We start from the raw sequence: 25,894 nt of genomic DNA, 5'->3' as shown, positions 1-25,894 counted from the left end.
GTTGGGCAATTTCCGCACATAGGCTTATTATGAACTTAGGTCACCATCCACAATAGTTTCAACAGCATTGTAATACAGCACGTATTAAAACGACCTCATACTGAGAAGTATAAAAACAAACTTTCCTTCCTTTTTCCGGGTCTGTTGTTCTGAACACGGTCTGGCAAAGGTAAGGTGTTAGAAGTGCTATAGATTGGGCATTCCAAAATGAACAATAATGGCAAAAAAATTGTTTCCTTGTCGAAGACCATAAAAAAGTGGTATTGTCAACCAAAGAATTAGTCAATGTAATAATGGAGTGTAATCAACACGCAGCATTCTGGCTTTGTGCCAACATTAGCTTTGAGCTAAACACCCTAAGGGGTGGTTTGAGATGGTGGGGGTGGGGGCGGGGAGTGGGTGAAAGCCGAATGAGAACAAATCTGAGCAGGAAGTGGCACTTTGCAATGGTAAAAGGAAGTAGCCCTATTACACAGTATGCCAACATTTCCGACCACTAGTTCCAAATGTAAAGTGCCCTGGCTGTGACGTCACTTCGTTGTCAACCAATCACGCTTGAGAATCCGAAGGGACGGTGGTGTCTTTTGTGCGAGCCTGTACTGGACTAAAAGGGGCAGACGTACCGCTCAAATCATCAAATTCAGCATTTATCTCGGAGAGAGCAAGACAGCTAGCCCAAGGTAAGTTAAAGGTTTTCCCGGCCAATTTCAGCAAAAAATCACTCATTTTCATTAACATGCATTCAAATTCACGCAGTTTCCCCTAATCCTCTCAAACTAGGGTTTCTTTTGAGCTCTTAAAGCATTCAATTTTGTTTTCGTGCACACATTATTACATTTTGATCGTTCAGATTCGCTTCAGTCATTCTATTTCATTTATAGGTATTCAAGACTACACTCTGACCATTCTTAAGTTGAATGTCTACTATTGGTGTATTCAAATTAAGACCCACCGAAGCGAACATGGTTTTGCTGCTAGTTTGAGATTTCTTTTTCATGTATGTGCAACGAACTTGAACTTCTTTGCATTCAAATTAAAAATGACTTATAATAGCTTTATGACATGAGTAAACTGGATATTAGAGCTCCTTTACTAACACAGATGTTTTCCTAGGTGTTTCCATGTACTTTACATGATTTACATCATTTTGTTTTCTTAATTGTAATAAAGGTTTTCTCGGTCAATTTTGGAAAATGAGCAGCCAATTTAACGACCAGCCTATTCTATTTCGCACGAAATCGAATGCTACTAAAAAAGGGTCATTCGATTTCATTTTAAGACTAGTCAAATCTGCTTTTACGTCATTCGATTTAACAAAATAATCATTCAATTTAACAATTCATCGAAGCTGCATTCAAATTCGCAGGAGTGATTTTGAGGCGTGTGTTTAGTTCATTCAATTTCATTTTGAGGCAGTCAATTCTGATATTTGTGCAGTCTTAAAAACGCTTGTTAACTTGTTGTTTCCTTATACGAATGTTAAAGGCATGCGGTTAATTTGTTGGCACTCTTGAACATAATATGCCAAGATGTCTGGCCCGCCAACAGATGGTTGGTGAATATTTACAAAAACCAACAACTGGAAAAACATTTAAAAAACAAAACAAAAAACAGAACATTCAAACACATTCAAATGTCAGGTCTTGGTCAGTTAATCATTGAAGGTCTCCCGAAAAAAATAAAGAAGAAAACTACTCTTATTGGGCCTAAGGTAAAGTCTACTGGAAACATATAATAAAGAAAATAAGGTTCGCTCGATTTAAAAGTGAAGGTACGAAACGGTTTGCCTTATACAGTTTATTCGTATTTCTTTACTTATTTGAATCCTCGGTGAGCGAAATTGATTGCCTCTTTACGAAATTGAAAATGATTAAATCTGCAAAATCTCTAGTCGAACCAGCTTTGCTAAATTGAATGATGATTGTGTGTCATGAAACAGAATGGGTGTGATAGGAACTTGAATGCCTCAAAACGAAATTGAATGACCGAATTCTGAATTTGAAACGCAGTAAAAACCGGAGAGGCAAAATAGCTTTAATTCGAACGCATGACAATTAAATTGGCTGCTCATTTGCCGAATTTGACCGAGAAAACCTATAATTGTTCCTTTTGCTTTGCCTTGTTACCCTAAAAGTTAAAGCCTCCATCCGATAACATTGAAATGAAATTGAAATGAATGTCTTTGTTTTTGCTATGTCCAGAACTTGTCAAACAATAAATTAACGAGTCTTTTTTTAGGGAAACACAAAGCTTAAAATCATAAGGGTTTGTTCTCAAATTTACAAATAAGTTAAAGGGACACACCGGCCGAATTGGGCTATTTGGGCTACAAAATAGACTAAGAAACGTATTCAACGGGTTTCCAGGAATGAAAAAGAACAGTCCTCCAAAAAAAAATCATCACATTTGGCCGTTTTTGAGCATTTTAAAACAAAAACGAAGGTCGCGTGATTGTTCTAACCAAAATGTGGTACAAACAATCACGTGACCTTCCGGGCTAGTTTTACTTCCAGCCGTCTAAAAGTAACTTTACCAAACCAAATTTAAATCTTTTGTTTACAAAATTATTAACAAGTAATTTACGAAAAAGATCATGTATTCAAATTATCGCTACAAAATGTAAATAATGGTGAAAAATCTAACGTAAGATTCGCATTCAAAGAGTCCGTGTAACGGAAGCTTGTTATATGGCCTCACAGCGCGGAGCAATCGGAACGTAAGCCTCGGGGCATATCACGTACCGCACATGCCGTGTCTCGTGGGGGGGGGGGGGGGGGGGCTGGAGGTATAATCCCGGGCGCTATGAACTCCCAGCTTGCGGGTCTCGCCGTGAGCTTGGGAGGGGTTGGGAGCCAGACATCAGAGTACATGTTTGTCATAGTGGGTTTGTCAGTCGGTACACCTCGTGTCAAATCCGTTATTTCGTATGATAGCAACGTTCCAATATTATACTCTGTTTTGTTCCATGGCTCCTAATTTCTTTTTGCTAGGAGTTTTCAGGAAACAATAAAAAAAGATTGACGATGTCAAACGTAGGAATACCGCATTTTGTTATATTGACAGTGTTATTGTGTGAGTAGCTTAAAAAATGTTTTATGAAGAAGAAAAAAAGGATTAAAAAAACTGGAGCCCCCGATCGAAAAAAGAACAGGTGAAAAATAAATTTGTATAAAAGGTTGAAAAAATATGATAAAAAAAATTCCCTCGAAGCATATTTTTGTAAAAAAAATATTTTTTAATTCTGTGAATGAAGTGTTATTTTTGAGATTGTTGAGGTATTATTTGGTTACGTTCCAAGCTACGCAGCTACTCAGCTACGCTTACGTTCCTTCAAGTTACGCTATAATATAAAAAGGTACGTTTTTCAAGCCCGAGTCAAGCTACGCTTACGTTCCATATGCAGCTACGTTTACGTTCCAAGATATCCAGCTACGCTTATACCTTCCAAAATATGACGTTCCAAGCTACGCTTACATTCCAAGTTTTACTTACGTTCCTTCTCAAGTTACGCTATATATACAAAAGATACGCTTTCAATCCTGAGTCAAGTTACGCTTACGTTCCATACGCAGCTACGTTTACTTTCCAAGATACCCAGCTATGCTTACGTTCCAAGATATGCTTACGTTCCAAAAGATTAGATTACGTTCTAAGCTACACAGCTTCTCAGCTATGCTTACGATCCAAACGCAGCTACGTTTACGTTCCAAGATACCCAACTATGCTTAAGTTCCAAGATATGCTTACGTTCCAAAAGATATGGTTACGTTCCAAGCTACGCAGCTACTCCATATCCATACAATCCATATACATCATTTAGGTTTGTTACGCTAAAATCAAAAATTACGCTTTCAATCCCGAGTCAAGCTAGGCTTACGTTTCAAGATTTGCAGCTACGCTTACATTTCAAAATACATTCTCACAAGGACGCTTTTGAATCCCTCACGATTCTCTGACGCATTTTTCATGAGTTATTTGTCCAACATAGGCAGCAACGAATTCAATTTCAACAGTTATTCACTGGTCAAATAAAATCATTTAAATTCATCAGGTCGCAAGACTCATTCAATGTCAACAGTTATTCACTGGTCAAATAAAATCATTCAAATTCATCAGGTCGCAAGACTCATTCAATTTCGTAAAAAGCCAGCAGCAAGAGCTGGTCAACCATTCAATTTCACTAATGGGCAAACATTTTCCAAATGTTTGCATTCCAATTCAAACTCTATGTTACGTGCTCATTCGTTGCTGCCTATATAGAGGCAGATATTTCCAGGGAAAACTCTGCACTGGTTTGACTTTTAAGCCAAACGGTTTTGAATGAAAAATGGCTGCCCGTGGTCGGTATACAGAGCAAGACAACAATGGGATTAATTTGTTTTTAAATTTTATAACGACCCCTTTTAATTTTAAGCTTTTTGTTTCGTTAAAAAAAGTTGAAACCTCTAATTTGACATGTTCCGGACATCAGCCGAAACAAAGACAAGAACATAAATACCAGTGCAAGAAAATCTCACGGCTAAAGCAAAAGATTTAGTTTTCATTTCAAAGTTAATATCGGATACAGGCTTAAACTTTAAGGGTAACAAAGCAAAAAGGACAATTATTTCAAATGAGACAAAAAGCAATATAATTATAATGTTAAGTAGGAAACACCTACACAGGACAACTATGCTGTGCTAGTAAAGGAGCTTTAATTTCCAGTTAACTCATAAAGCCATAACTTATGTTTAATTTGAATGCAAAGAAGTTGAAATTCATTGCACATAAATGAAAAAGAAATCTCAAACTAGCAGCAAAACCATGTTCGCTTCGGTGGGTCTTAATTTGAATACACCAATAGTAGAAATTCAACTTAGAAATGGTCAGAGTGTAGTCTTGAATACCTATAAATGAAATAGAATGACTGAAGCGAAGACGGTAATTCGCCATCGATTTGCGTAAGCATTTGGTAAACCATTGGTGAGCAAATGGTACTGTTGGTAAAGCGTGCGTATTATGCGTGAGATATTGGTAAGGAGAGGTTTAAGGACGACCGAGAACATATTCACTACAAGTCTCAACTTTTGGGCGAATTCATCGCGAATTTCAAACATTCATGTTCGCAAGATATTCGCCCAAGTGTGAGAGTAGCATTACAGTTCCCCACTTGGCCGCTTACCATGGCAAGATCGAGTTGTTTGAGCACATGGACTCATGTAACTCATGATTTAATTTTATGAACTCTGGGGACATCCCATGAACTCATGATTTAGTTTTATGTGTTCATGTGTAAATATTTACATGTAGAAGTTTATGTGTCAAACAAATAATAAAATGGTTTTGTTTTGTTCTTATTGTGACCCACTCTCTGGCGTCACCGTCTGACTCTTCTTCGCTCCTCCTCTCCTCTTCCTCTCTGGCCATCTCATCTTCCGCAGCCCGTTATTCTGTGTCTTCTTCGGCATCTTGGAGATGAAATGATGGCACTCGTACGTCGTTTTTTTTATACTTTAGAAATCAGTGCACACAACGTACGTACGTTGCAAGTGCAGAGCACGTGTGGAGCACGTGCTTACCCGGTACGGTCCACGTGAGTTCTACGTGCTCATTGGACAGCTGAACTGGGGAAGTGCCGAGTAAGCACGGACTACGCACTATGACTTGCGTAGCACGCACGTGCTAAGTGCGCCGTCCGTGGAGCAAGTGACCGTTGGAAACATTAAAAGGACTCACGGAGACAGTGCGTTGTGCGCTCGTTGGCTGTAAATGGCACGCGCGTCACCCGTACTGGGGGTGAATCCGTACGGGTGACGCAGAGAAAGTTCCTTAAGCACTAAAAGTGCTACGTCGTGTCTGCGTGCTCCCAAATCAGTTCTGAGGCGGTACTCACCACGTATGGATCCCAAAATCTTCCCCACGTTTTTGCAAGATATAGACAGCACGCTTTTGCTCGTACGGCGGGTTGGGACCGCCGCTAAAAGGTTAATTAGTGGTATTTTGTGATGAGTAAAACAATTCCATGAAAATAATGTTCGTTTTTGCTCTGTGATTTTCACTCTTTTTCAAAAAAAAAAGAATTAAAAAATTGACAGCTATAACGGATCGCCGAAACTTCTACAGGTAAATTGTATTATAGGTTTTCCCGGCCAGCTCAGTTGCGGCAGAATCAATAGGGGGCGCTGTTGCGGGGACTTCGTCATAGAAAAATATATGAATTATGCATTAGCTGTTGCGCGTTGCTTGCTACACAGTACTATGATCGCACACACACTAGTCTGGTCCCCTGACCAAAGATTCCTTGACGTCTCTTGTTAAAATCTCAGGTCAGGTATCACCCACGGTTAAAAATAGAGCATGACGCAAATTGTCAGGGTCGGGGGTCATCTCCAGGGAAACCATGTCTGCACTAGTTGCGATAACGGAACCCTCTTCCCGACGGCCGCCAGGCCGGAGGGTTACGAGATTCTTTTGATCGGCAAAATGACAATCTGGTTTAACACATATAATTTCGACAGCTAGTCACCAGATTTGCCCCATTTTTACCCTTTTCAAAAATCATGATACTTAATCCTCAATGTCTAATGAACAGTCAAAAGTTACAAAACACCTTTGAGAAAATATTTTTGAAGAAAAATGACAAAACCTTACTAGATCTCGGAGCGATTTCCCAGGTTTATATTTTGAACTTGTCGCATCGCTTTGCAAACGCTTTATTTAGGCACAACGCCTGCATTGGCTTTAAATAACAATAGCTGGCATAAAAAATCATGGATCTACGGCCGACAGGACTGACATTATAATTCCATACCGAACATCAATATACTGTCCGAATGTTGACGACAACACGTTCGGAACATTTCGGATAACTTCGAAAAAGGAGGAATTCCTCCTTTTTGGTCACGTGACTTTGGGTGATACCGGACCCTAAATTCGACAGAGCCTAGTCGGAGATTTTTCGGTCTGGGAACCAGACTACACACACGGGCACGGGCGCTGAAGGTGTTAATGTGATACATCAACATGTTTGTCTGTACTGTTTTTTTGTTGTTGCATATACCATCGGTGTATTGTTTCATAATGCCACAATACAAAGCGTTCATGTCCATGGAGGAAGAAAATATTTTCTTTCTTTATTCATTGGTTTTCTGCAATGGGAATTACCAATCACAAGTTACAACTGCCACTTATTTCTGCAATAGGAATAACCAATAACAACTGCCACTTTATTTCTGCAATGGTAATTACCAATCACAACTGCTACTTATTTAATTTTTAACTGTTCAGCTCACCGTAAATTAATATAAACCGTTTGGACGTAGGTGTTCTCGTGGCTTTGGTCTATAACTAAGTGTTCCGATTGGTACGTGTAAAATGCTCGTACTTTTATGATCGAAAATGCTGACTATAGAGCGACCACCCATGTTGTAAAATGCTCATTGAATGCTGTAAATCCACGACCCTGGAAGAAGGAAAAACCCACCGGAGTGTATTTCCACCTTGGAGAAGAAACTCCTTCCATGTGTGTGCGAGTAAAATGTACATCTATACTATTAAAAGCGTAACCTGCGCCATCTTGGATTGAAAATTAGAAGGTCCAGTGGTATGGCATCCTTGTGGAATCCAACACGGTTGTTTGTGTGGAATTCAATACATTTGTGTGGTTTCAGACGTCGGGTTGCAAGTCTGCAAAACCCGGATCCAAATTCGCACTTACAAGTCATGTGATTGGAGGAAGTTTGGGCGGCGACCGTGCGTCAACCACTGGTCGATGTCGTTACCAGAATTCCTAGAAATCTTTCTGACAGGCGACTCATTGGACAGTGTTTCGCAGACGGTGCTCCGGATTGGTTCATTCATTGCCCCTTGCCCGCCCACCCGCCATTCGATCCGCCCTTTTTGGTCAGGTTACTTTCGTGTTGTACTAAGCATGGTTCTCCGGATTGGTTCATTCATTGCCGCGCAGGGTCGAAAGGGTCGAAGAGGCTGGGTGCCAGGACAAAACCGAAACCAATCTCACGAATTTGACAGAATTTGCATTGAATGGATGAAGTACCGTAGATTGATGTTTCGCAGGTGACCATGTGCAACCACTGGTCGACGTTGTTATCAGACTTCCTAGAAATCCTTCTGCGGGTGACTCATTTGTTGAAAAGATTAAATGGAGAATATTTATAAAAAAAAGCATTCACTTCCAAACGGCATGAGAATTATCATGATGAACAAGGATGGGATCAAACGGAAGCTTAATAATTTGGAAACATTGGGTAGGGCCGGCTATAGGTTGGAAGGTGTCTAAGGGAACTTTACAATTAATAACATTTTGGGGGTGGGGGGTGCCTTACACAAAGAGCCATTCTGGTCAGTGTATTGTGAGTGGTGTGTTGTCTGGTTTGAGACAGGCCACCTGTTGCTTGGTGAACTTTAGGTTGACAGTGGGTGGCGACCTTGGACCTTTTGCCAGTAAACTCAAACGGGTACATGAATACCGGTTTAGAATACGGTCTGTTCATGGAGGTATAATGTTGCAGTTTCAGAATTTAACCATGGAGTTAGAATTGTGAAACCATTCCTTACTCTATGGTGAAACTTATACACACACGTCAAAGGCTGTTTTGAAGCTATAAAAAAAGAACTTTGCTTTGCATTTGGTCAAAGTTGTTAAGCAAAACGACATTAAGTTTCCTTTTGAATAAGTCCATTCACAAAATTGGTTAGAGCAGTGTGTCGGTCAGGTCTCAGAATGTACATTTTGCCAAATCCATTTTGAAGCCTAATTTAGCCATCGGCCCGTCGGGTTGGTTACTGATGGAGATAATATTACAAAAGAGACCTCGTGCGGCTGAATGGGGTACATTTTTAGGAGTTTGTCTATTGACCCAAACTGGACGTAACAAACCCTAAACATGACTTGACATGCTTTCTGAAAGTGAAATAAGTTAGAGAAAATTAAGGAGTGGGGACGAGTTTATCGTTTTTATTTAGTTTGTACGATATAGGGTTCCAGAGATATGGGATGTATGGAGGTTTGTTCCTAGAGCAGCGTGAACATGAACGCGGTCAGAAATTGTGTCGTTTGTCGTTCAAATTTCGCGAGATGCAATAAGCCCAAAGTGACAATAAAACAAAACCAGACCTGCCAAGTCTCACGCATGAGGCGTGAGACTCACGCATTTGGGCTCTGTCTCACGCTCACACGCACATCAACCATTATTGGGGCGAGATCGGGGAAAAAAAATTAACGACATTTTTTGTACAAAATTTGTACAAACAGAGCGCAAATTTGCAGATTGCGCACGCTTTTGCTCATCCAGTAGGTTCAGCTCAAATTCGGCAGAGCGCAAAACGCTTATTGCGCACAAGTTTGTTCCGATTCTTTTAGCAAATTAGTTGAAATGCGCTCCACTAGCGAAGACACAACAGGCAGAAGAAGTGAGCGATTGATTTTGGACATCATTTTTAGTCTATTTTTTTCAAGTTTGGAAGGATATAATCTGACACAATCGAACCTCCACATTAACCATCAACATCTCCTGTGTACCTCAAGTGAGTTTTAATTATTCTGAGGAGGCTTTTGATGCATTTTGAAACACTTTTTTGTCCACAATTAAATTTCACATTGTTTTATTTATTTATAAAAAAAAAAGGTTGGGCGGCGATTTAAAAAGGCCTTCTTAAACTGGCAATTTTTTTTTTCCGGGGGGATGGGGGTTGAGCTTTGAAAAATCTCACACATAGCTATAGCCTCTGGACTTGGCATCTCTGCCTGCAAAACACTTTTTTGACGTTCACGTTAAGTGCTCCCGTTATACATGCAGCCTATTGACCAGAAAGTTTACAAGACCAATTCAGATGAGAATAAACTAAAAAGAGGCCTACGCTCTTACCGCCCCGCCCCCCCCACGAAAAAAAAAACAGTAGATAAATTAGATTTGTGGCACACAGCATGTTCCAAAAACTCGCTTTACTTATAGTGCTGTAGCAACGCTATGTATCGTGTATATTACACTGTGTTACAAATACGCGGCACACAACAGCTCACAACAGCTCTGTCCGTATCAGCCAGTACTATGCTATCACTCAGCCACACACACACGCGGCAATGCAAGGTGGATTGAAAACGTGCGACAAGAAGCTAACATGCATTATTTATATGTTTCTTTGACGAAATCCCCTTAAACAGCGCCCCCTGTTGATTCTGCCGCAACTGAGCTGGGAAAAATATCGCGAACGCGGCTATATGCTACTCTCCCCCTGGCGATGCTACTCTCACACTGTGGCGAACTTGCTAGCGAATGTGCTTACAAATAGAAACATTTGGCAATCGCTCATACTTGGCAACATTCGCCGTGTCTTCGTTAGCGTCGGTAAACAAATTCTGAATGTTCTGATGTATTCTCCACCTTACGAAGATCGGTCAATCACACGGTGGCGATTATTCTTGCGAATTTGAATATATTCTTGAGTATTTGAATTGGCGGTGAATTCGCCCAAAACTGCGATAGGATAGTGAGTATTTTCATCTCGGTCACCCCTCGGTCATCCCTCGCCCTCCCCTTACCATCTTACGAATACATTACGAATGCTTACCAACGCTTGCTAATGCTTGCCCATGCCTTAAAAAGGATGTTGCGAATGTTGCGAATGAGCTTACGAAAAATTTCAGATAAACGCAGCAAATGCCTTGCGAATGCTTACGAATGGGCTCATAAACGTTAAGTACGCACTTTAGGAATGTTACGAGTGTCTTACCAACGTTGCCAATGCCTTACCATATCCTTACGAATGTAACGAACATTTGATTATGCGTCCGCGATTGGTAAGATCTGCGGAGCGAATCTGCCTCTGGCTTAATGTTCGTTTGACTTTTGAAAAAAACCGCCACATTTGATTTTCAAGGAAGGGGACCCGGCGAAAGTTACAATCGCCTCATGCATGCCTTTACGAACGTTGTCAACGCTTATGCATTCTTTACCAATGCTTACGAAAATCGACGGCGAATGACCGTCTTCGCAACATTTGCTGAAATTTAGAAAGCGTTTTCTAAATTAACTGATCTTCGTAGTGAACATTCCGAATTTGTTAACAATGCTTACGGTAGCGTTGTCCAAGGCTATTTACGCAAGCACCGGCCCGCTACTGACTTCACGAAATGCATAGATACTATACCGCACGGCACACAACAGTACTTGATACCGCGCGGTCGAAGCATGGCTTTTGAGGTATCAACGAGGTTACAAAACGAGGCCGGATCTGATCCGGCCTCGTTGCGGTATAGTATCTATGCAGTTCGTGAATTCAGAGCGGGCCGGTGCTTGCGTAAAGAGCCTTGGACAAGGCTACGCTTACGGAGACACGGCGGATGTTGCGAAGTTTGGGTGATGGTCAAAATATTTCCTTTCGTAAGCACATTCGCTAGCATATTATTCGCAACAGTGTGAAAGCAGCATCGGGAAGCGCTTTCGAAATTTCAGCGAATGTTGCGAAGACGGTCATTCGCCGTCGATTTCCGTAAGCATTGGTAGCCATTGGTAACGTTGGTAAAGCGTGCGTAAGCGTTGGCAACTTTCGTAAGCTATTGTAAGGCATGGGCAAGCATTGGCAAGCGTTGGTAATATATTCCTAAAATATTGGTAAGGACAGGTCGAGGGATGACATACTTTACAAATTTGTTCTGGGTGTGGGTTTGGTCTTTAGAAAGTGGAAGGTTTCGGTTGGAATCAGTACAATTAAACATTGTCATCGTCAGGCCATCTTGTCAGATGATGCCTGCAGAGGTCGTCCTTCAGCACGGGCGTGCGTTCGTGCACGTCGCTCCTCCTGGCTCTGGGCCCATGAAACTTGTATACGCCCAGCGCCCTGTTGGACAAGCCGTCGCCAAGCAGGCCGGTCTTTTGCCAGGCATTCCCAGTCAGCTGGCATGTCTGCTGCTCTTATGGTTCTCTTTACCACATCTTTGTAGCGGAGCAGAGGGCGCCCACGGGTGCGCTTCCCTAAGGACAACTCGCTGTATAGGAGGGTCTTTGGGATACGTTCCTCTGGCATCCGGATAACGTGTCCAGTCCAGCGCAGCTGTATTTGGGCCAGGATCGATTCGATGGAAGGCATGTTGGCGCGATTGAGAACTTCGACGTTGGTGACCTTATCCTTCCAGGAAATACCCATTATTGTGCGGAGATGTCTCAGCTGCACGGTGGAGAGCCTGTTAATGTGTCTTCTGTAGAGTGTGAAGGTTTCTGCCGAGTAGAGCATAGCGCTCAGTACCACGGCCCGGTATGTCTTGCACTTTGTGGTCAGTCTGATGCCACGCTGACTCCACAGTCGGTCTTTCAGGCGAGCAAATGACGCAGCTGCAGCCTTAACCCTGCATTTGAGCTTTGCATCTAGAGTGTTTCCAGTGCGAGAGTGGAGCCAAGGTACTTGAACGTTTGGACGACGTTGAGTGGGCTCCCATCCAGCAGAATGTCGGGCTTCATGGGGGTTTGACCAGGAGCAGGTTGATATAGCACCTCTGTCTTCTTGATGTTGATTGACAGCCCGAAGGCACTTGCTGATTGTGTAAAGCGGTTAAGGATTTCTTGTATGTCAGGAAGGGAGTGAGCTACCAGTGCAGTGTCGTCGGCATACAGGAGATCGCGGAGACATCTCACAAGGGTTTTACGGTGAGAACGTAGCCGTGAGAGATTAAACAGGCCACCGTCCGACCTGGTGCGGATGTACACGCCACTCGTGAGGTCATTTGACATGTCCTCAATTACTGCCGTTAGGAAGAGAGCAAAAAGCGTAGGTGCAAGCACACAGCCCTGTTTGACTCCATGCTTCACGTCAAAGGGTTCAGATCTTTCACCAGCCACTGAGACACTCGCCGTCATGTCGGTGTGAAAAGCCTTGATGAGGGCGGTTAGCTTTGGAGGGCAACCATACTTCTTGAGAATGCGCCATAGTGTGCATCTCCCGACAGTGTCGAACGCTTTCGTAAAATCCACAAAGATGGCAAAGAGGGGCATATTTTGCTCAATTGCCTTCTCCTGCAGCTGACGAATGGCAAAAATCATATCCACAGTGCTCCGACTGCTGCGGAAACCGCACTGACTCTCTGGAAGCACTTCTTCAGATATGCACTGCAGGCGAGATAGAATGATTTTCGCCAGGATTTTGCCAGCGATGGATAGCAGCGAGATTCCCCGATGGTTCCCACATACGCGTCGGTCACCTTTACGCTTGTAGATGTTGATAATAGTGGCATCCTTGAAGTCTTGGGGTAGCTCACCCTTTTCCCAGCAGGTGGTAAAGAGGTCCAGCAGAGCAGCTTGGAGCTCTGGTCCACCCCTCTTGAAAATCTCAGCGGGGATGCCATCTGCGCCAGGAGCTTTTCCTGAGCTGGTGTTCTTGATCGCCTTGACGAGCTCGTCCATGGTGGGTGGGTGGTCTAGCTCGCTGTGCATAGGGCGACTCTTTATTCGGTCAATCGCTTCATCATCAGCGCAGGATGGTTGGTTAAGTAGAGTTTGAAAATGGTCTTTCCATCGTCGCAGTATGTCCTCAGGTGACGTGTACAGCTGTTCACTGTCCGCGCTCAGAACGGGATTTGTTCCGCACTGCGTCGGGCCATAGATCTCCTTTAGACAGTCATAGAAGGCCTTGGTGTTGTTGGTGTCCGCAAAGCTTTGCAGCTCTTCAGCCTTTCTTAGCCACCAGTTGTTTTTCATATCCCGAGTTGCTGCTTGTACCTTTGCTTTGGCAGCTCGCAACTTGGTGGTTACAAGCGACCCTTGTCCAGTAAACCGTGTTTCCGACAGCGCAGCCAGGTCGACGTGATATCTTGCTAGCTCTCTGTCGACTATAGCAGTTTTCCGTTCCGGTCGCTCATTGTTGGCACGGTCAAGTAGAGTCCGCACATTCCAGCTGGATAGAACCAGTTGTATCTTTCGAGGCAATTTTTGTGTTTTTCGATCGCATTAGTAGAGCCCCGCCAGTCGCGATAGTCTGGCCAGGGTTAGTTTGAGCAGGCTTTGTGTACCCCACCTTTTCTAGGGGCGTCCTCGGATTGAGGCAGGCAGTGCTGTCTCTAGAAAAAGCTGCCTGGTCACTCAGACAGGACCGAACGTCGCCTCTGCTCAGGGTTGACGAGCGAACGACCATCACATCTGGGCCGCCCACATGTGGGAGTCAAGCTAACAGCTCCCAGCTGCTCAAGCCTGCTGTCGTCGCCTTCCTCACCATCGCCGTGGGACTTCCTCTGCTGACTTGGCACACAAATTAGACCTCAGGGCGGATGCCAGTCGCCGTGGGGTCCTCTCGGCTTTCCCAGTGTAACCCGGGTGGAAAGACAGGTGTCGATACGACCCGACACTGGTGCTGCTGCAGGGGTTGCCGGAGGGGAACCGCGGTGCGGCGTCCTCAACCGCCTGAAGGGGCCCAGCCCTCGCGGTGACTGTCGCCGTACAGTCGGTATGTCGACTGGCGCCTATAGCCATAATGTAAGACGGTGCTATACATATCCACTATTCCCGCTGCCAAATAGCTTCGATGGGTTGCCATGGCTGACGAGCCTCACCTGCCCGGGTTTGAAATCAGAGTTTTCCTTCTCCTAGGTGGGCTGCCTCCCAAACATTGTATAAACATCATAAAGAGATTCATTGTGTTTTCAATTCTTTGTTTTATTCATTTAGATTTGAAATACAGTACAATGGCCGAGCTTTCTTATTCAGTGCTCTTCGTATGCACGCTTGCTTTGGTGCTGACCATTAATGCCAGTACTCCCGTAGACACATGTGATGAGGAGCTTCCGGTAAAGTAAGTTTCTCAATATCTTCTACAGCAAAAGGCTTGTTTAGCTTGATGTAGGCATTTTGGTACTCCGGTGTTCCAGGGAATTCTTTCCGCCGGACATTCAGTCCTCCATGTTGGAATTAAACATGAACTGGAGGAGGAGGATTCAACAGAGGGCGCTATCAGATGTAGTTTGCACCACAGACATAAAGAACTTTATGTCTGTGGTTTACACACAGTTTGCTATTGGGAAGTGGGAAACAGAATCTCCTGCCAAACCTGCTCTATATAAAAGTCAAATTCCCTCGTTTTCTATACCACCTAAATGAAAGTGTTTTGTTTCCATATTGTTAATGGAACTTTAGGGTTTATTAATGCAACAGGCAAGCTTAGATTGTAATTCCTGTCCACTGGTTATCTCGAAAATTTTGAATAAATGTCTCGAAACATTAGAAACTGTCCCTTGATGTGTTATATATTTTTTGCCTTTGACAGTTGTTGTAATGGAACGAACGGTCTTGTGACAGCCCCGTATCCGTGGCTAGATAGCCAAAGTCCAGCCGGTGGACCTGACGCAAATCCCGACGCTGTGGTCTGCGTCTTAAACAGAACGTCCCATTGTCTGGTGTGTCGCTTGTAAGTTTTAATATTATTATTATGATTTATTAACTGCACTGGCGGCCAAGCAGGCCAAAGGTACATTTACAAGTAAAAATAGTTCATATATAAACATTTACATAGATATGTAAGTGTTTAAAAAAAAATGAAAGAAAAACCAGAAAAGCAAATACAAAAAGCTTGAACCGACACTGGCGGGCAAACAGGACAGGCCGAAAAGTACACATTTAACCATCTTTGACTGAACATGTACTTTATAGATGCACGTGATACACAATGGTTATCAAGTTTCAACCCGATGGCACGCGACAACATTATGAGAGTTGAACAACGATATTAAACATTTTCTATATAGGACTACATGTACATATTTTATTTTTTGTCATTACTGATATGTATGACGTGTAATGTGTTTTAGTATTGTATTCCGATCATTGTTGTTATCATTACTATTTTGTCGGCCTTTCCTTGGCTTTATTAATGAACATCGCACGAATAATGTTTATGCTAATTTTGGTCAAAATATTCACGTTTTGTGCCCCATATCGCAATAACGCCAATGTGTATGTACCCCAAGTCGTAAATATTTGTGCCGATATTGACTTAAACAATATTGATCTTGCTCGTCGTATAAATAAAAGATTAAAGATTAAAGATTAAAAAGATTTTATTGTCATGATAAAAAAACATGAAATTTGTCTTCCCTGTGTAAAGGAGACTATACAATACATACAAGAAAGGCATAGCAAAAATAGACAACAAGAATAGAATTACAAATTACGGAAAAATATACAAATATAGAGATAAAAATATGTGGCGAGCTTGTAAAAAGTACAACAAATGAGAGTGAACCAAATTATCTCGACCATCTACTGTTAAAAAGCTGAATTGCACTGGGGAGAAAAGAATCCTTAAACCTGTTGGTCTTTAAACGTAGTTGCCGGATCCTGCCTGAGTGGTTTTGGATAATGTGAGGGTGCAGAGGGTGGTTGGGGTCGCAAATGATCTTATTGATTTGGGAAATGATACAATCATTGATAATCTCACGCATGCCTTTAACGTCAGCTCCAATAATCCTGCTAGCTCGTTTAGTAATACGTTGGAGCTTCTCAGAGTTAAATTGGGAGAGGGAATTAAACCAACAGACACAACAAAAGCTTAAAATAGATTGAATTGTACTCTGATAAAAAAGCTTAAGAATGTTCGTGTTAACGTTAAACGATTTCAATTTCCTTAAAAAGTAAAGCCGTTGATTAGATCTTTATACACATGGGTAGTATTTGCATTCCAGTTTAGTTTGCTATCAATAAATGTACCCAAATACTTCAACTCTTTGACAATCTCAACAGATTCTTCCTTGATTGTAACAGGTTCAATAGTGTTTGCAGTTTTACGGAAATCAAATACAATTTCTTTAGTTTTGTTTACATTCAGTACTAGATAATTGTTTTCGCACCAAACAATAAACTTAGTTATTTCATTTATGTACCAAACCTCATCATTATTTGTAATGAGCCCTGTTAGGGCTGTGTCGTCTGCATATTTGGTAAGAACACACTTATTATTATCTAAATGGAAGTCACTGGTATACATAGAAAATAGCAATGGTGGCAAAACACAACCTTGGGGAACACCTGTGCTAATATGAGTGATGTCAGAAAACGTGTTGGCAAATCTTACCCTTTGTGGCCTAAAATTTAAAAAATCAGCAATCCAGAGGGCAAGATGTGGGTTAATATTCATATTTAGCAATTTACTTAGAAGAATATGTGGTTTAATGGTGTTAAAAGCTGAAGAAAAATCAATGAACAAGGTACGCACATAGGTTTTAGGTTTGTCAAGATGTTCGTAAGTATTATGCAATCCGATACACCACGGTTTGCCCGGTAGGCAAACTGAAAAGGGTCCAACAAGTTATTAGTTTCATCTAAAAGTACGTCTTTAATAATATGTTCGAAACATTTCATCACGGTGGCTGTGAGAGCAATTGGTCTAAAGTCATTTGACTCCTTTGACTTTGACATCTTGGGGACAGGAGTGATGGTTGATGCTTTCCAAATCCTAGGGACGATATGGTAGTCAAGAGACCATTGGAAAAGTTGTCTAAAGATTTCAGCCAGTTCTTTACAGCAGGTTTTTAAGGATCCTTCCAGAGATCCCGTCTGGTCCTGCAGCTTTATTAATGGGTTTGATATTTTTGAAGGACTTTTCAACTTGGGCAGTTGTCAGCAGAGTTCTATTGTTATCATTGATGTTTGAAGCAAATGTAGCACACAGTTGATCTTAGCTAGGTCATGGAGAGGGCTATTGTTATCAAACCGCCGGTAGAATTGGTTCAAGTCGTCCAGGTATTCTTTTGGATCTCCTTGAGGACCAGCCCATTTGTTACGATTTCCATAACCTGTGATGTCTTTCATGGCATTCCATCCACTTTTGGGGTCACCATCGTTAAACTTTCTTTCAAGGTTCTTGCCATACTGTTTCTTGCAGAGACGGATTTGTTCTTTGATTTCCGAATTTAACTCACGTTTCACTTGATCCTCGTTATTGGAATGTGCCCGGTGCTTTTGTTTAATGAGATGACGAACTTCTTTGTTTAGCCAGTTTTTATTGTTGGGGTAAATTTTAACTTCAATTTCTGGGATGACTAGGTTTTCACAGAACTTTATGTAGTCAGTGATGACATCAGTAGTTTGATCAATTGAAGCAGGGTCTATAAAGATGTTCCAGTTCGTGGTTTCGAAACAGCATCGTAAGGTTTCGATGTTCTGTTTGTCCCATTTCTTGACTTTTTGATGACTGGTTTTATTTGCTTAAGTTTCTGTTTATATTTTGGAAGCAGGTGAACCATGTCATGATCAGACATGCCGAGAGGTGCCTTTCCATATGCCCGATATGCAGCAGGAATGTTTCCGTAACACTTGTCAAGAGTACGTTGACCTCTGGTGGGAATGTCCACATATTGGAAATAGTGGGGCATCACTGGTTCAAGATCACAATGGTTGAAATCACCTGTTATTATGTTAACTGCATCGGGTGATTTCTTTTCCAGTTCGAGTGTAATCCTTGCGATTTTGGCCACAGCATTGTCAGCATCAGCTTGAGGTGGAATGTAAACAACAGTCACAAAGATCTGAGGGAATTCTCTTGGTAGATAAAATGGTCGTAGCCCCACCGTTATAAGCTCGATATCAGGCGAGCAGAGTTTTTCTTTAATACAGATGTTAGTACACCATTTACGATTCACGTAAATACAGACTCCACCGCCAATAGTTTTTCCCGATTCTTGGGTTCTGTCCATGCGTTCACATATGAAACCATCAATATCAGTTGAAGTATGCATATCATTAAACCAGGTTTCACTGAAGCACATAAAACTGCAATCTCTATACTCGTGTAAGTACTTTGTATTTGCATTAAGTTCATCAAGTTTATTACAGAGAGAACGGGCATTACCGGTAATAATTGTCGGAAGTGGTGGGTTAAGCTTCCGTCTTCGGAGACGCACTCGTGTAGTCCACTTTTCTTACCCCGTTTGCGTAGACTTGACTCAAGTCCCAATCCCGTGCTATCCCCAGAAAAAAACCTGTTCCGCATGCGGGACAGGGACTTGACGATGTCGCAGTCGCCTGGTATGTAAATGTATTCACTTATGAATATGTAACAATGTTACGTGTTACGTTTTGACCAATCAAACGCACCCAAAAAGAAGACTAGTTCATTTGTCACTTGTGGGTTAAGTATTTAGTTGATGATTGAAATACATTTTTTAATAACCAATTAATTATAAAAAAGAAAGCACTAAATGTTCATTTGAATTTAAGTAATACGTTGTAACATACATTGGGGTCGGTTTTGTTTGCAAAATTTGAATTTTGGGAAGTGCAATAAAACGACTTATGACACCGACACCCCCTTGCCTGCTAATGAGTTTACCCGCCCCACGTGCGTGCCGCGTATAGACGCGTGCCTTACAACGTCTTCTACTGTGATGTCACAGAGTACATAATGAATATTTTACCGGCAGGGCAGCGCTTCCACGCTCCCATTGGTTTTGTACATCTCCCCATTTGGGGAGATTTTCCAATAACAACGTGCAGAGTAAGAAACGACTTCGTCAAGTCCCATTCTCGGGACCACATTTTGACGGCGAGCGCGCACTGTACTCTGTGTATGCTACGTGTTGTTATATAGTAAGTTGAGGTAATAGCTTAGGGACCTCTCACACGAGTATGGGACTTGAATCAAGTCTACGTTTGCGTGGTTTCCGTAGCAATTCCTCTGGAATATCGAAACTGGGTGTGGCAGAAGCTGCTGGTGACCCGCGGAAATTCAATAGTTCATTTTGTGTGTATTCAATGCGTGCATGTTGTAATGGCCACTCGCATTCATACGTAGACTCGGAGGAGAGTGTAAAAACACTGCTAAAAATGCTCGAAACACATACTAAGATGGTGTAGATCCAAAACAGTTTTGCTCTATGTGCCATATTCAAGTGGACGGACGACCCAAACGTAAAGAAAACACAGACGATAAGGTGAAAAAGCAGAAATAAGGCAAGAAGTACAGAGGATTTTTTTACACAGGGTGGTCGCCACAGAGCAGCGCCCTCAATCTACGTACATTTTACCTATACAATCCACGATGTGTACCCCAAGTCGCAAATCTTGACAACAATTTGTTTGCTATAATGACATTCACAAACTTGTCATTAAACGAAAAGCTAGAAGTGCAGCAATACCTTTTCTAATCCGTTTGGTTTTACTTTGTTTTGTTATGAAGGAACCAGACTGCAGGTTTGACGAACATATCGACGTGTTGTACCGCCGGTACCAACGTGACAAATGACACGATGTTCGGTGGGCCCTTACCCTTGAACGAGTACCTCATTGGAGAATTGAGAAACCTTACTACCGAGGACATGTACTACGACTGGTACGACCTCTATCCCAGGCACGAAGATAACAATACTATCAGCTATTACCACTACACCGAACGCACAGCAACTGGAAGGTATCAATGATTGATGTCGCTTTTATTCTTGCGTTTAAATAGTCCGGTCCTCAAAATTGTTATTGGAGTCTATACCTCAATTAGTATGTGTCTCAATGCAAATGCATGTCTTTAGGGACCATTGCATACAAGATCTGTTTCTTAATGGATACCTCTGCGGTGTCTTATTTATTTTCATAAGTGATGTATCTTTACTGTATTGTATTATTTAAACTGATCGCTATTGAGTGATATGAGGGTAGTGTGTTTTATCTGTTGATACTGTGGAAATAAAATGAATCTTAATTCTCGAAACTCGAAGTTATAAATGTGGACCAGCTACTATAATAATAGCCACCCATCATGCACGTTGGACTGTTGGACAGGAACTTCCTGAAATGTGTTTGCCCATTAATAATGAGATAAATGCCTAATCATTCGATCAACCCTAGGTCGGTTCAAATGAAATTGAATGATTATTGTGATAGTTTTGAATTGAATCACAGAGTGCTGGCATAGTGAAGTTGATTTTTTTCTTGTATATGTGTCCCTTTAAAGGGCTCCGTATGTGCATTGTCGCTGACTAAAAAAAAAAAATAATAATAATGGATCAACTTTATTCAACACAAATATTTGACTGGTAATTTAATAATCAGTACTCATTTTCAAAGTAAATAACCGACATCATTTTAGCCATTCGCTACACAATTATTGACACATTTATTGAATAAACAGCAACAACATAACAAACAGAGAGTGCACATTTTGAAAGTTTTAAAATTATGAGTTATTATTATTCTCTAAATTAGCTTAATAGTTGATTTGTGTTTGCTTAATAGGTCGGGTTTGAATTTCCATCTTGGACAAAGAAGTTCAGGATGTGAAACCTACAATCCAGCTACTGATGAGAATGACTGCTGGGCACAAACCATGGCAGTCTTGGACTTGGGTAACATGACATACAACGACGCTAATTATAGTGGTTTCCTGTATGTTTTAGACGAGTAGATGAACTACAACAGTCACATTTCGGGTTGGTAAACAACGGATCCTTAGAAAATAATTGTTTCCAAAAGGTTAGAAAGTATCTCTGGAAAATAAACGACTTCTGTGAGACAGCTATAATTCAAAACTTAAAAAAACTCGATCTTAGGTATATAAAGCACTTGAGAAAAACGTGATCGGCACCCAACGCCTCCGACATTTTTAATCATATTGTAAATATAATAACAACACTTGGCCATTCAACGAACAGCTTAAATTGACAATGACGTCATTGCAAGGACTCCCCAAATTGAACACATCCAGACCAATAATAACAACATAGAAAAGTTAGTATTGTTGTCCTGTTGTTGGACCACACTTTCCTTTCCATTAATTGTCGGGATGTCAGCCTGTTTTTGCAGGTAGTCGGTGGAAAAGAAACAAAAATAATTAAACCCCCCTCCTGCCCCGCCACAAACTGAAAACTAGGTTTATGCTAAACAACTTGTTTGGTTTTAAATGGCACAGCCTAGAGGTCTTTTTGCTATTCGGTTTTCACTGTCATTGATTAAAGAAAACAAAACGTAGTGGCATAATTTGCAAGAATGGTATGATACACAGAGAAACTCAATTTATAAACTGTAATTGGAGTGATTGATGTGATGGAGATAATCTCTCATTATTCATATGTTATTTTATGTAGAACTTTACTATATATAAAAATTTGACAATCAAACTTTCGTCAAATAGTTTACCGCCAATGAATTTCTGGAGGTGATTTTTTGTTTGTTATGAGTTTAAAATGGAATGTTCCATTCAGTCAGTGATGTCAGCCGGGTTGAATTGAACATTCCATTTGTTAACGTTTATAAATAGTCCCCTATAACTGCACAAATAAAAAACAATCATTGTTAACAATATTTTATGATGACACCCCAATTGTTGTGTTTCAGATGTTTTTAAAAACTCATGTATCGGAGAAGAATATTGGTTTATATCCTTATAGCTCTAGAATTACAAAGGTCCTATATAGGTCCGAATAATATGCCTGTGATTTTTTTTCACAGAACTCCAGGAAATTGCTGAGTATGTACAGGGCCAACACCCATCGGTGTAGGGAATTCAACCAAAATTAATGTATGTGTTGTTGGTGAATAATCTGCATAACTGTATAGGTATAGACAAGATTACGTTTTATGTTGTTGTGGGTTGTTCACTCAGCCTCATCGTTCATGGTTCAGACTGGGGATGAACGTGTAGGCTGGTTTGCAACATAGGTAAGGGATCAAGAAAATGTTGAGTGGTTTTACTGGTTTGAGTATATTAAACGACACGTGGCATACAATACCCCAATCCAATTACAAGGATCTATTAATGTGTCTTATAAAATTATTATGTTAGCTTTTAAGCGATCTGTATAATCGCAACTTTATTATATATAAGTCAAAGGGGATAACAATGTGTTTTTTAGTTCCATGAGAAATTATACTTAGGCTATTTCTCAAAAAGATCTGTAGGCTCTTATACCGGGTGAATAAAAAAGAAGAAACGCAATCATTAGGAGGGAGCTATTATATCTTAGAACAGGAAAAATCTTGAACAAATAATGTTCATTTATAAGTAGGTCATTGATTAACATTTCGATGGTGAAAGGATGGGGATAATTGATATAGGCGTACCAGAGATATGCTTATTTCAATCGGATGGCATAACAACATTTATGTTCGAGTCAATTTGAGAGGTGTGTTAATCTTCAAGGAGGCCAGGTACGATAGAAGAGCTGGACTTCAGTGGATTTTTTTCTTACATGATATAGCCAACAAAACCAAACGGTTTTTTTTCAGGGCCAACAATAACCCAAAGGCTTATTTAAGAACCAACGAATTACGAAACCCAAAATGGCCCCTTTTAGGGCCTCTTAAAAAACAATAGAGAAAAGAAAGACATTGTCACATTCCCTCATTAAAGGCAGTGGACACTATTGGTAATTACTCAAAATAATTATCATCATAAAACCTTTCTTGATTACGAATAATGGGGACAGGTTGGTAGTATAAAACAGTGTGAGAAACAGCTCCCTCTGAAGTGACGTAGTTTTCGAGAACGAAGTAATTTTCCAAGAATTTGGTTTCGAGACCTCAAGTAACTAATTTGAGGTCTCGAAATCAAGCATCAGAAAGCACACAACTTCGTGTGACAAGGGTGTTTTTTCTTTCATTATTATCTCGCAACTTCGACGACCGATTGAGCTCAAATTTTCACAGGTTTGTTATTTCATGCATATGTTGAAATACACCAACTGTGAAGACTAGTCTTTGACAATTACCAATAGTGTCCACTGTCTTTAAATTAAACACATCCTCCAAATTTAGTTGAGCCATCTGATTGAAACAAGCATATCTCTGGAACGCTTTTAGCAATCATCCCCATTGTTTCACCATTGTAAAGGTACATCCATGACCTACTTAGAGATTGACATTATTTGTTCAAGGTTTTTCTTGTTCTTGTTATTAAAATAGTAGCTCCCATCCATTGGTTGCAGTTTTTAGGACTCACCCGGTACTTTATCATGTTTAACAAACGACACTTTCATCAAGGTCACGGTATCCACTGTTACGTATAAAATTCGAAATGGCCACACCTTGCGGAAAGACTGCTCTGTACTGATGGGGTCGTAAACTACCCAGTACCCAGGACCCAGTACCTGTAGAATGGATGTGCGGCCTATTATAAGGCAAGCCTGACGCTAGTAACCATCATTCGGTGACTCTGAGTTTGTTAAAGATGTACTCTTTCTTGTTTGATTTCCAAGGTAGATTAGTTTAAAGGCAGTGGACACTATTGGTAATTACTCAAAATAATGATTAGCATAAAACCTTACTTGGTGACGAGTAATGGGGAGAGGTTGGTGGTATAAAACATTGTGAGAAACGGCTCCCTCTGAAGTGACATAGTGTTCGAGAAAGAAGTAATTTTCCACGAATTTGATTTAGAGACCTCAGATTTAGAATTTGAGGTCTCGAAATCAACCATCTAAACGCACACAACTTCGTTTGACAAGGGTGTTTTTTTTTTCATTATTATCTCGCCTCTTCGACGACCAATTGAGCTCAAATTTTCACAAGTTTGTTATTTTATGCACATCTTGTAATACACCAAGTGAGACTGGTCTTTGACAATTACCAATAGTGTCCAGTGTCTTTAAAGGATTTTGGCACTTGTTTTAAACACAAAACATAATATACACAGATTTACATTAAATTTACTCAGTTTGAAAATATTGATGGTAGAAAGCTCCCCTTAAATTATTACTAGCTGAGGTTCTGTAGTTTTTGAGCAATGAGAAAAGAACAAGTCACAAAAACAATTTGCGTCTCACTCTCACTCAGTGAGTCAAAAATTATTGTGGATGTAAAAACGTATTAACGAGTTATGGTATGTTATGTTTTTACATGCTAAAACTGAGACTAAAATATATTTCGTGACATTTCTCAAAAACAACAGTACCTCAGCACCAAAGTCAAATAATAAACGACAATGGAAACTGACTACATAAATAAATTTTTGGGGATCAGGTAACAGCTCCGTGGTTTTTTTTTGCAGTCTTTCACGTCTGTGTTCGAGTCCCACCTCAGATAAGACCGGAATGCCTTTAGATACATACTGGCACCCCGAACAAAGATAATGGGTGCGTTCGATAGCTTCCCTGCTGGGTCGACCCCGGTTACCCCAGTTTGCCCGGTACGTTCGAATAGCTTTGACGTCATTGCAGGGGCTCACCGGGTCAGCCCCAAGTGCCCTGCTTGTGGAGTGGGTCATTTGGAGTGACCCGAGGTGCATGACGTCACCACGAGAGGGTGAATGTGATCGTTCGATTAATCTTGTCAGGGGCTCACCCGAGTGAGCACCGCAGGGTCGACCCAGGGAAGCTTATCGAACGCACCCAATGTCAAAATAGGGAGATCGTGGTCATAGGGCTAGATAAAGAAAAAAACATATGATGTTCACAGATGAACCTCGATTTATCAATGACACTTGAATCACACATCAACAATATCATTTTTCTGTCATCATTTTACATCTGGAATATTGGTAAGATACGCAAGTTCTTTGACAAGAGTGCCACTGAAAAAGTCATTCATTCATTTGTGACTTTTCGTCTTGACAACTTCTTAACCTCTTCTCTTCAGTCGTCACCCTAACAACCACAGTATCTGACGTCAACGCCTCTAGAACACCACACCCGCATCGTGACACTGTCACCCTATTCTGAAACAAATTCACTGGCATTCGTTTGTCATGTACAGCACATTAAAGGCACCTGGAAATATGATTTTAAACATAAGAGTATACGTTTGTTAACAACAAAACAATTTTTTGAGTAATTGTTTGTCACGATTTATATGTTAAAAAAATAATTAAGTGCTTGGGGGTTGACTCCGCCTACCCCTTTTGTGACGTAGGAAAAGGAAGACTTTGCCTCGATGCGTAGATAAACACACGTGCAAAAGTACATGTAATTCTAAGACGTGAGTTTGTACGCTGCGAA

General features: G+C 41.1%; 2 protein-coding genes across 3 annotated transcripts; one reads left to right on the top strand and one right to left on the bottom strand.

Moving 5' to 3' along the window:
- Positions 1-461: 461 nt before the first annotated feature.
- On the top strand, positions 462-24,924 carry LOC139953243 (uncharacterized). Of its 2 annotated transcripts, XM_071952712.1 has the most exons (6): positions 462-680; positions 14,652-14,775; positions 15,247-15,387; positions 20,152-20,382; positions 21,201-21,394; positions 22,413-24,924. In XM_071952712.1, the coding sequence occupies exons 2-5, from the start codon at positions 14,669-14,671 to the stop codon at positions 21,367-21,369; spliced, it is 648 nt and encodes a 215-aa protein (XP_071808813.1). In that variant the 5' UTR covers positions 462-680; positions 14,652-14,668; the 3' UTR covers positions 21,370-21,394; positions 22,413-24,924. The 2 variants fall into 2 exon arrangements, with proteins under 2 accessions (XP_071808813.1, XP_071808812.1); XM_071952711.1 differs by having other exon boundaries at positions 463-680; positions 21,201-24,924.
- On the bottom strand, positions 11,725-12,231 carry LOC139953363 (uncharacterized). Its single transcript, XM_071952871.1, has one exon. The coding sequence runs from the start codon at positions 12,229-12,231 to the stop codon at positions 11,725-11,727; it is 507 nt and encodes a 168-aa protein (XP_071808972.1).
- Positions 24,925-25,894: the final 970 nt, after the last annotated feature.

This window comes from Asterias amurensis, chromosome 21 (genome assembly GCF_032118995.1).
Source record: "Asterias amurensis chromosome 21, ASM3211899v1".
Lineage (NCBI taxonomy): Eukaryota > Metazoa > Echinodermata > Asteroidea > Forcipulatida > Asteriidae > Asterias > Asterias amurensis.
The sequence above is the reverse complement of the archived record's forward strand: the minus strand, read 5'-3'. Positions and strand labels throughout refer to the sequence as shown.